Source organism: Micropterus dolomieu, linkage group LG13 (genome assembly GCF_021292245.1).
Source record: "Micropterus dolomieu isolate WLL.071019.BEF.003 ecotype Adirondacks linkage group LG13, ASM2129224v1, whole genome shotgun sequence".
In the NCBI taxonomy this organism is placed as follows: Eukaryota; Metazoa; Chordata; class Actinopteri; order Centrarchiformes; family Centrarchidae; genus Micropterus; species Micropterus dolomieu.
In genome coordinates, this window is record NC_060162.1 from 4,931,635 (window position 1) to 4,943,999 (window position 12,365).

General features: G+C 39.3%; 1 protein-coding gene across 1 annotated transcript in view; it reads left to right on the top strand.

Annotated features, from left to right (window-relative positions):
- The first annotated feature begins 286 nt into the window (after window positions 1–286).
- The window catches only part of lhx5 (LIM homeobox 5), a 21,765-nt gene continuing 9,686 nt past the window's right edge, over window positions 287–12,365 (top strand). The window contains exons 1-4 of the mRNA XM_046067108.1: window positions 287–459; window positions 2,415–2,638; window positions 3,508–3,785; window positions 6,757–6,922. Coding sequence (XP_045923064.1) covers window positions 287–459; window positions 2,415–2,638; window positions 3,508–3,785; window positions 6,757–6,922 — 841 coding nt within the window. The remainder of the gene's footprint in view (window positions 460–2,414; window positions 2,639–3,507; window positions 3,786–6,756; window positions 6,923–12,365) is intronic.

The following is a 12,365-nucleotide window of genomic DNA, read 5'->3' on the forward strand; positions in this document are numbered from 1 at the left end:
TTATCCATTATGCAGTCCATCAGCTGGCGCGGATGAAATCTCCCTTCCTCTCCTCTGGATTGTGGATTGTGACAAGTGCCAGGACAGCAACCAAACAGGACCAGGACTATAACAAATCCGGGGAACTGTCACTCCGTTGCTTTTGAACAAGAGGCTTCTCAAGATTTCGCCTGACAGCAAACCTCCCGGAGCCAAGACGTTGTTCCGCGTAGACCCGGGTTGCCCCAGTCCGAGCAGCGCAGTCCGTGTGGGAAGGTCGGCACTCGGCGTTCTGCAGGCCGGAGACATGATGGTCCACTGTGCCGGGTGCGAACGGCCCATCCTGGACCGGTTCCTCCTCAACGTCCTGGACAGAGCCTGGCACGCCAAGTGCGTCCAGTGCTGTGAGTGCAACTGCAACCTGACCGAGAAGTGCTTCTCCAGGGACGGAAAGCTCTATTGCAAAATTGACTTTTTCAGGTAACAGAGAGTCTGGATTCAGAGTTCTTTAAAACTGTGCTCTGCAGTCTTCACAACAAAATGCGCCAGAATACCACTTTAGGTCAATATGTCTATGGATGCAGTAGCCTACAAAAATGTGTAGAAAAAAATAGATAGGCTATAATAACAATAATAATGCGGCCCTCAAAGTCTAGCCGACATATTAAGTCATAGGTTAAAACAGTTTATTAACGCGTGCCTGGAAAAAAACAAAGTTATAGTAATAAAAGTAAAATTACACCTGATAACTCATTTGTGCTAAAATGTAGGATTATAATTACTTTGTAAGATAAAATATTAGTCACATTATAGACTTTTTTAAGGGCCTCTCCAATAAAAGAACATCTAATCATTGTATTTCACTGTGTAGCCACGTGTATTCTGTGCTTAGCATTTTTATCTATTTTCCAGATCCAGACAACACTTTTTCAAACACCCATTAGGCTATTAACCGGTTCACAATCCCTAAAAAGTGTTTCAGGTAATTGAGTGATAAGTGAAGCCCTTGTTTGTCCCGTCGCACTCTCTTAGCATCATTTTCATTTGTATGTGTCAGTTATTTTCTCCCAAATTGTCTAATGACATGTAAGACGCATTAGCCTTTGTCGGGACGGGCTGTTATTGGCCTCGCACGGCCTTGGCCATCATATTACCGCAGGCCCCATCAAGCGGTGGATTTAAATGGCCAGCCATTAGCCAGGCGAAACAGTAATCACCCTAATATGTCCATTTGTTGTGTAAGTAGAGCTGTGCCCTTTCGCTGGGGGAGGCTTGGCCATGCATGTGAAAGAGGGACAGTGAAGCGATACCAGTGCAAATGGAGAGACAAGCCTACATTAGTGTTAAAACAATGCTCCACAAAAGGAGTGCTTGCTTTCACCCAAAGGCTTAAGCACCCCCTCCGAGAGGCTGGCTGAAAACCCAGGTACAGTAGGCCCAATGTGAACCTCAACCATCTGCTAAAACTCTAGTAAAGGCATCCTTGCAGATAGCATATATCCATCAGATATATTTCCTCTCACCTCTTTTCATGGTGAAAATGACACAAAACAGTCACCGCCTCTTTTTCTGCTCACACTGCCTCATCCAAAAATCAGGAGGGGAATTCTGCTGAATTTATTTTTGGCTATTTGTGTATCAAATTGATGAGTCTTCCCACCCAGTATTTAAGCGGGTGAATATGGATTAAGAGAAGATTTTCACGCTAAGATGCTCCCACTCTGCGTAATCCTATAATATATCCTTGGCTACAATGCGTTGATTGTCACTAATACGTTTTGCGTGGGGTTATTGTCGGAGCACCTCCATCAAAATAATGAGCAGGCGGGTTTCCTGGCTCCAATTTTTTAAAAAGCAAAGCCAGACTTGGGCTTTATTTATTTGTTTTTTTATTAATGATCCGCGCGCCACTATTAATACTCTCAGTCAGTTGTATAGACAGACGCAGACAGGCTTTGTTTATTGTGAATAATTGTTTACTAATCACTTAGGTTAATACTTGACCGAAATAATAAATAAGAATACTTAAATAAATAAACATATATATATCCTTTTTATAGAATTTAACATGTTTTTACTGGAATGGTGAAAAAAGAAGTATTGCATTATTGTTGTTATTTTTTTTTAGTAGTAGCAGTGTTATTGTTATTGTTTTGCGATGGTATTTGTCGGTGCATTATTAGCTTGGAAGTAAGAGTAGCGTATTTTTAGCATTATTATAATTTGACTTTTATTAATATTGTTCCAAATATATGTATTAGTGCTCCAATTATTTTATCCTACTAAAATATAATGGTAGGCCTATTAACAATCTCTTTTATTGTCACTGATATGCATATAGGCTGTTATAGATATAGCCGAAATGCCGAGTTAAACGTTTTATTGTTATCATTGTGTGTGCTTTGATCTTCACATTCATTTGTCCTTTTTTCCAGGCGGTTTGGCACAAAATGCGCGGGATGTCTGCAAGGAATCTCGCCGAGCGACTTGGTCCGCAAAGCCCGCAGCAAGGTGTTTCATCTGAACTGCTTTACCTGCATGGTGTGTAACAAGCAGCTTTCCACGGGAGAGGAACTCTATGTGATAGACGAAAACAAGTTTGTGTGCAAAGAAGATTATTTGACCTCCGGGGCCATTAAGGAAGTCAATTTGAACTCAGGTAATCGACACTATAATACAATACGCCGTGTTATGCCGTCACTAAAAGCAACAGAAAATCTCATATTTGTGACAATGTTGTATGTTTACTATGGCTGACGTACAGATAAATATTATATTATGCATCTGATAAAGAAAATGGCAACCGGCCTTTCAGGGGGACAATAGACATGAGTGGCGCCTTTAAATGAACTCCAAGATTCTGTTTTTGTTGTACATTTCCACTAGTCCATGGAGAGCGTTTCACAACAACCTTGTCAGATGAATGGTTTCAATATTTACCTCCACAGGACAATGGCTTTCTGTTATTGTACGCCACGATCCACTGGGGATGAGTATGTTAGTCTGGTCGTGTGTGCTGCTCCTCTTTCCACTGTCTATTCATCCTTATAGAAAGCACACGAGGACAGAAATCCCACTCCACACCCGGTGTACTGACAGTGCCATGCACTCTCCTGTTCTACACGTTCACATTTTGTTGTGATCTCCTACGTAAATATCTTATTTTACATGTTTATCCTAGGCCTTTAATTATAAATATTATGCTTACAGTTTATTTTGTACTATTTTTATGACAGGAATACTTTGAGTACAAATCTGCAAATAACAAATACATTTAAAAGAAATGTATAAAATGCAACATACAAATTTGCTTGAAAAACAAGAGCAAAAATTTAATCCAAGTGCCTTTTTTGACACATTACAGTTAAATATAAGACATGTTTTGGAGACATATTTTCCAGTGTAGTTTGTGTTGCCGCTGTGCATCTCAAGGCCTAATTAAAGCACCACCACCACACATCCTCCTCCTCCTGCCTGACATTTCGGATCGTGACCTTCCTCTTGTTGGTTTTCCCTCCCGTTCCCCAGTGTCGTCGTGTACGGATAGGAGTTTATCGCCGGATCTGCAGGACCCAATACAGGACGACATAAAAGAGACGGACAATTCAACGTCCTCAGATAAGGAAACGAACAATATTGAGAATGAGGAGCAGAACTCGGGGACCAAAAGGCGGGGGCCCCGGACCACCATCAAGGCCAAGCAGCTGGAAACGTTAAAGGCCGCGTTTGTCGCCACGCCGAAACCAACCAGGCATATCCGAGAACAGCTGGCCCAGGAAACGGGACTAAACATGCGAGTCATCCAGGTAAGATCAGCTGTCTTTTGTTTCTGGTGTTAGTGGAGTGGATGAGGGAGGATCTGCCGAGACAAAGACAAATTAGAGAGAAATGACAGATTATAAATCAGTGAAATTACTTCTTAATTTAATGCAGAGGCAAAGAGATTATTATAATTTTATGGATACATGTCAAAACATGGTGTGCTCTATTAGCAGAATATGTTCAAATGTAAATTGTCCACCATGCATTCTGATGTGATTTTTTGTTTTTTTTTGTTTTATTTGTGATTTTCTTCCCTCAAATGACAATGATAGAAAAATACTTCTAAAATTATAATACATGACAGTTTGCATTTTAATTTGGATATTATTCTGTATAAAAAACTATAGTTTAATAGCAAAACATCATAACCAGAATCAGCTTTATTGATGTGTACCTACATAGAAGGAATTTGAATCCAGAGTTTAAATTGCTCTTACAATCACAACAATTTACAGAAAACATGCATTCAGCTAACAAGGAAAAAAAACTGAACAAAGAAATGTAAAAATAAACAAACTATTATATACAATCAAATAGATAAATATATATCAAAAGCAACAATGACCAACAACATACAATAGTTTTATATTCCCACCTAACAATGAATCCCATATTGCAGAAATACTGTGTTATTAGGTTATTATAATTTAAAACATTTTTTTTTTCAACACCTGGAAATCAACTCTTACACTGCTTGACAATTAAATTTAATGGGTTACTTTTTTAAATGTTTAAATGGAATGGTGCTCACCCCACTATTAAAAGAAATTCCAGGAATAATTTAATTCCTATTTGCCTCCAATTTCCACATTTCCAGATCCATACCTCTAGGCGTTCATTTATGCTCTGAAATTAAGATCTAGTAATCCAATTTATGGATGCATGGATATAATAAAAACTAGCTTTTTTTAAAGAATACAATTTATTTTGTGCAGACAGCGGTTTCTTTCAGTAATCAAATGTGTTGTACAGCCATGAAATTAGTGAGAAGCTGGTCTTGTTTTTGCCAAAAGCAAGAGGAACCCCACATACAAACATGTTTTTGCAGTCTAACACAAGCATACACTGTTTTGGATCTCTCTCTGTCTGTCTCCAACGCACACACACACACACACACACACACACACACACACACACACACACACACACACACACACACACACACACACACACATAGACACAAACACACACACACACACACACACACTCGGTGTCTGGGTGCAGACTGTGTCAGGATGATTAGCACCATCTCTGCCAACTGTGATGTGGCTTTTTGTGCACTCACTGTAATTATCGCTGATTTCACAGATTTACATACCACCCTTCCCTTTCCCACCTCTCTGCTCTTACTCACTTACAGCCTGTTCACATTGCTTATTAGAGCAGGCTAGGGATTCTCCACCGCCTCATCTATATCATATACTTCATATACTGCAGCCTGCTGTGTGTGTGTGTGTGAGAGCTGCACCAACAGAGCTCAATCAGTCAATAAATCAATCAGTCAATCAATCAGGCAGTCGGGCAGTCCATCCCTCCATCTGTGATCCCCACCCCTGTGTTTTGCTTGGAGCCAAAATGGAGGCTCTGTTTTGTCATCTTCCTCCTCGTTCATTGCTTGTTAAATACCATTGCTCTAAACACGGGGAGCCCTGTGAGCCACGCTGCTTCTCCAGCATGTGTATGTAATCCCTAAGCAACGCTCTCTCGAGGGGAGCGAGAGCATTTCCATAAAAATGTACCCTACAGTTAGACGATTGTTCTCAATAAGCAGGTGTCGCCTTCGCCGCTGGAGCACATAGAACAGAGCCTAAGTGGTTTTAGGTGTTTTTGTGTGTGTGTTTTTGTTAATCTGCAGCACAGTGGGATTCTGCCTCTGGTGTAGCCTAGCTAGGGTGAACATACATCATTATGCAGCAGTGATGCAAAGGCAAAACAAGATGTGTTATGTGCTTAAAATGCAGACATTCTTCCATATGGTGTGTAGTTTTCCAATTTTTAAACCCTCCTTTGTTCCTCTTCAAAGAGTAGTTTATTTAACGTTAGTGATAAGCCCTTTTATTCTCTGATTTATAGCTTCGACTGTTTATTTTAACAGGTTGTGTATTTGGCTGCATTTATATTGCTTATTCATCTTAATTTTATAAAAAGAAAAGTGTGTGTTCAAGACTAAAAAGTGTAGCTGAAAGTGTTTTTTCTGGTTCCAGTTTATAAGTGTCTTTATATTCTGCCAGAGATAAGACGCTTAATTTAAAATGACACATCTTTATACTTTTCCTCATTTCTGACTTGGTCTTTGATACTTTGTGCTTTCCAGAGATATATTGTAACATTTCTATTAAAAGTAAAAGCCCTTTCCCACCAGAATTACAGACACAAAATGCCTCTGGTATTACTAGATTAATCATACCTCTGTGATTCTGATAATACAATGAAGCATTTACATCTTGTATTTGGTTGGTTTTGACTTTGAGCCATTTTAATGCTGACATCCAAGAACGGAAACCTCAATTAATACAAATGAAAAAAGGCCACAGCTAATGGTTGTACAGTGAATGCAGTTCAAAGTGGTTACAGAGGTGTCAGAGAATTTGTACAGTTATAAGGCAGTAGCAAATCTGTCAGTTTGTAGTTTTTGAATAAGAGCTCTTTAAATGAATTTTCCACCCCTTGAATCTGTCAAAAAGAAATCAAACTTGACTTAAAAAAAACACTTGTTCAAGTCCCGTTTGAATTATGGTTCCCACGCGAACTCTGTAACAGGGAGCATGAAACTGAATGGAGCGGTGAAAATACCTAAAATTATGTTGATGCATATTAATTTGTAGGTGCTTCATACATTTTTGTGCACGATGCAACGATGACATCCGGAAGAAAAGGCTGCAGTTTAAGCTAAAACCCTTTTAACATGATGAGATCAGGTGATAACTCTAAGCCCGTCTCTCTGGTTCGATGCAGGTCTGGTTCCAGAACAGAAGATCCAAAGAGCGACGAATGAAGCAGCTGAGTGCCCTGGGCGCCCGGCGGCACGCCTTCTTCCGGGGCCCGAGGAGGATGAGGCCCCTTGGAGGCCGGCTGGAGGATCCAGACATTTTGGGACCTGGGGCCTACGGTTACTACGGCGGTAAGAAATAGCTTGTGACAATACATGCAGGGACAACAAATACACATTTAGTGCACATGATGTGTCCTCTATCTTTAAATATACTGTATCCCCATGACTGTCGGTTCTTCACTTCTCACAATAATAATCTCAAATATAAGGCACTACTACAAAAACATGATATTGTGTAACTTACTTGCAACCTTCAGCAAGGCTGATAATCACAGTATCGAGCTGCAAGACGATTACATAAAGCTTGTTCTTTATCTGTTGTACACTACAGATTTACTGTAACCGCAGTGGAGTTTCTATGGACAATGAGGTCACATAATTTTTAATCTATTCAAAATTTGCTCAGAGATACAACACATGATGCATCCTTAATTTAACTACAACCTTGGGGCGCTGTTCAGTCAGTGCATACGTTCATAGAGTTTCACCTCTAGTTGGAAACTCATCAAAACACAAAAGTCTAGTTTGGTTCATCTCAGTGCTCACAGAGGAATGTATGTAAACATTATGAAGGCTCAAAATAGGCATAAAACCTGCTTACCTGTTGCATACTACCACTTTTGAGGGGAACAGATGTTTTCCAGTCAGACACTGTACAAACACAGCTAGCTGGCAGTCATTTAAGCTCAAAAGACAATTTATATTGATTTGTTTACTCTCATTCAGAATGGAGAACTTCAAAAATGGCAAGTGTAAACTCTAAAAAATAAAGGCCAACACCACTATTTGTGAGATTTGATTCCTCCGCCTTTCTGTAATAGAAAGGTGTAACCCTTCCAGTGTCTCCTTTTTAATCAAGATGAAGCCGTGCCATATAACCTTTCACAGGTTATAGCATTTGATAAAAAAAACTCTGCGCTCAATTCATGAGTGTCATTCTCTTTCTGAGAAGTTGCTAATTTCCTCCTTAAAAATAAAGCTGCCATGACTTCAACAAATTGTTATAGTTAAAAATAAGACCTTTATTTCTCAAGGAAAATGTAACACATTCGAGTTGATTCTACAAGAGTAGTTCAAGAAAAAAGCATTTCAACAATGAAAAGCGAATGTATGAAGTTTGAAAAGATAAGTATTCTGAAGATGATTTTAACTCTACATAATGAAAGACTTACATACAGCTTCATTATCTTTCACCTGGTTGAGATCGTGTGAAAACATGTAAGGTGTATGTGGTGTTGCACTCATTCACTGACCAGGACACTGCAAATGGAAAAAAAAACAATGTTTGTAGCACTGACCTGGAATAAAGCAAGCCTTTAAAAATCAATGGAACATTTATTTCACATAAAATTTCATGTTTGATTATTGCAAATATTTGTAGCTATCAATTGTGAAAGTTTCTTTCCAACGAATGCTGGAGATGAGGTGCACCTAGTTTTTGTTTTCCACACATGAATTGCTAATAAAAATGATCATCTATTTTCTCTACACAGTAGTTTTCTTTTATAATCACGTGTGCTAGAAGGCAATTTGATCTCCAGTCAGCGTGGAAAACTTCAAATCAATATTCTTTCAGAAAAAAACACAGATGCACCTCTTTAGTATATCAGCAGCTAGTTTTTCATGTACAGTCTGAGAGCTGTGGTTTCTGTACAGCTCCTGCACATGTACCTGAAGGGCCCAGGCATTGCATACAGCATACAATAAACTGAGCCGTCAAGGCTACAACGCAGGGAGTGGGAGGGGAAAATAGAGGACAAAACCATCATGCCTTGCTCTCATCTCTCTTGCTTTCTTTGCGCACTGCTTTTCACACCCTTTTGTGCACAGCAGCAGCAGGCCAGTCTGCTCGCCTTTATCTGAACTCGCCGCTTCCTTATATTCCTCTGCTGCTGCGTGGAGGGAGGAATGCCTGTGTGTGGTATGGCGCGTCTGCATGCGTGAGTGTAATTATAGTTTGCAGAGCCAATGCTCCCCCTACCTCCATAGACATCTCACACACGCACACACATGCACACGCATTGTTCACCACATAGTCCACAATACAAGCTTGTTGCTTATCCTCAAGGTCGGCCGATCTAGCAGGGGCCTGTTTGTGAGATCAAATAATTAGCGTGTTTGTGAAAGTCATGTCATCTGTTATTGTTTCTCTTGATAATTTCCAAATGCCACGTGCAACAGCACATAAATGCAGCTGTTATAATTAGGCAACATATTTCTTGATATCTAACCTGTTGGTTCTGGATTCTGCCTGTTTAGACTGAAATAGGAGTGAGAAGAGGTGGGAGCGGGGAAATGCTAGCATCTGGGGCAAGGGAATAAAGTCATTGATCTCAGTTCATGGTGGTGTTGAAACAGAATGGATTTAATACATTTAGGGAATTTGGAGCTGAGGGGGATGTAAAGTTTGAAGAAGACTATGGAAGAGGTGAGAAGCAGAAGGCAGGTGGAGGTTTGTAATAGTTAATGGATGCAAACAGTGTGTGAAGTAATTGGCTACACATAGAGTGGATGAATACTTTCTGTTTTGGCAGTATTTTTTTCCGACAACACATAAAAATACAGCTTTAGGAAATAGCATGTCAAACGAATATGCAAAAATCAGTTATCCCAAACTTTTGCCATATCAGCACTACATCACAAGTTTGATTCTCAGCCGAGTCAATGACCCGTGCTTTGAGACTGTGGCTGTGTTGAAAGGATCACTGTGCAGTCAGATTGAATGTTTAGTATAGCCTGGTTTGGAGATCATTTCTATGTTTAAGATTATAGGAATATTTGGACATTTTTAAGTAAAGATGCTTATTCACTTTCTTTTCAAAGACTTAAATGATAAGATCTATACCACTTGTATAAAAAAGTCCATTGAAAATGAAGCTACAGCTAGAAGCCGGTAAAGCTTAGCATTCAACCAAGCCCGGAAACAGGAGGAAACAGCGAGCCTGCCTCTTTATAAATGAAATATAGCTTGGCTTGTAACTTTCTAGAGTTTTGTCTTTACATAAGGAGGCTACAGGAAGTCCCTGATGAACCCCAGTAAAATTACAATTTGTCATTTTAATGCGTCTGCTAAGATAGCTGGGGTTTTATATAGCTTCATATTTAACACATAAAACATTTTCATCTGACTTTGGGCAAGAAAAACTAACTATTCCATCAGTGCAACTCTTACAGGTTCCGTTAACGCTCCACTCCAAAGTGACAAATATGTACCACATGCATAAAAGACTGCTCTGGGTACAAGAGAAGCTTAGTTTGTGATTGGTTATGTCCAAATTTGTACATGACAGATGTCAAGGTTGGACTCATGTGTGCACAGCTTGGAAACAATAACCCAATTTACAAAACTAACGAAGAAAATTCCCTACCTGTCTTGTTATCTATAGGTAGTTTTGGTTTTATTTGTCCAGATATTGAGAGATATTTGTTTCTGCCATTTCTGTCTGCACTCCAATGCGATGAATTGAATTGAATTTTTGGTGCTTGGCAAAAAAATTCAAACAGCTTCTTACTCCAGATCCAGAGAACATCCTGTAAGCAGTTGTCATTTGGAACTAACAGTATTTACCAGTATTTATTTATGCCACAGGAGACTGTACTGTATAAGGCATAGTCTGTTTAGTCTTATTTAACGTACAGTAACTTTGTTTTTATTTACTGTAAGAACGGTACTTTCTTGTCTGACACTTGTTTATGCTACTTTGTACACTTATCTATCTCTGCTCTTGTCTTTGCTGTTGCAAACCGCAATTTCCCCACTGTGGGACAAATAAAGGTTTTCTTATCTTATCTTAACTACTGAAGAAATAGACCCTATGAAAACTAATGAAGAAAATGTCCTACCTGTTGTCTGGATATTAATTATCCAGAGAACAGGTACCTTGTTTGTGTAGATACATTTTATGTTGTATTTAAAATTTTTAACATTTTTTAAAATGCTGTTAGCACCAGAAACAAAATCCCATTTACTTTCTTTGCTTTGGGGTGCAGGCAGAAATCATAGAGACAAATATCTTAAAACCTGGGCAAATAAATACAAAAGTATCAGCATGGCTAAATAGCAGCAAAGCTAAGTGACGAAATCTGCTATCTGTTTTTCTGAATCCCAGTTGTAATGGACAACATTCAAAATACATTTTGGATCTCAGTAATGTTAAATATAGGGTATAAATTTGAATATACATGGAGACATCAAAACATCAGTTGGGGACCCAATTTGTATGAAACCTCTCGGAGGCATAAACATGTCAGTCAGTGTTAGAAGTTAGAGAATATTTGTAAATCCGACTGTGTGCTGGAGATTTTCTGTGAAAGCAAGGTGTTTGAGCTGTATTCTGTCATTAATATGCCAGCTTGCGCTGCAGCGCTTTGAAGTGAGTGACATGAGAGAGTTGAAACAATTTAGACAAGAAAGACACCAGTGACAAATCAAGCTTTACTCAAATATTCCTGAGAAAGGGAGTTTTAAACCTGAAGTTGGAGTTACAATAGCCAGATTCTTTGGGAATCTGGGTAACATTTTGTGTGGGTGTTTGTGTTCCCCAGAGCACCTAATCCTACTGACTTTGGCGATCCCCTGAATTTTCCTGTCGTGCCACCATAAGGTTGACACGTGGTTTTTAGTGAACGTGAATGTGCCATAGAGAGTTGTAATAATTTAAAGGCTCTTGGTGCTGTTTGGTGTTTATGTGTGGATATTTTCATGAAATCATTGAATTAAGACCTTAATAGAGATCGTTTTAATGACAAACAGGCATGATGTGTTTTGATGTGAGAGAACTATTTTAGACCAATTTCAAAACTGCCTTTTATTGCAAAGATTCTGGAAAGAATTGTGTCCAAACAGCTGCTCACTGTACTGGAAAATAACAAATTATTTGAAAAGTATGACCTTTTAATGTCTGCTGATGAAGGCATGTGCTCAGTCCTGGTACTCCTGGACCTTAGCGCTGCTTTTGACACCATTGATCATCAACATCATGCTAGACAGACTGAGGCACTGGATGGGGATCTCTGGTACTGCCCTAGAATGGTTTTCATCCTACCTGTCAAATAGGAAGTTTTGCGTGTCTGTAAACAACTATGTCTCCTCATTCTGTCCAGTTAAATATGGTGTGCCTCAGGGGTTGGTCTTAGGACCCATTTTGTTTTCCTTGTATCTGCTTCCCCTTGGACATATTATCCATAAACACGATATTTCTTTTTATATTTATGCTGATGACACACAAATGTACTTGCCCATCAGATCCACAGACCCTGGAATGCTGAGTTCACTTAATAACTGCCTTTGTGAAGTTAAAAAATGGATGTCAAATAATTTCCTCCAGCTGAACTCAGACAAAACAGAAATCCTGGTCATCGGGTCCCAGCAGATGGCAAATCAAATACTGCCATCTGCTGGTTCCCTAGTAAATCACATTAAGCCTGTGGCAAAGAACCTTGGTGTTTGGTTTGATAGTAATTTAAATTTCGAGCAGCACACCACAAAGCTTGTTCAATCATGTTTTTATCA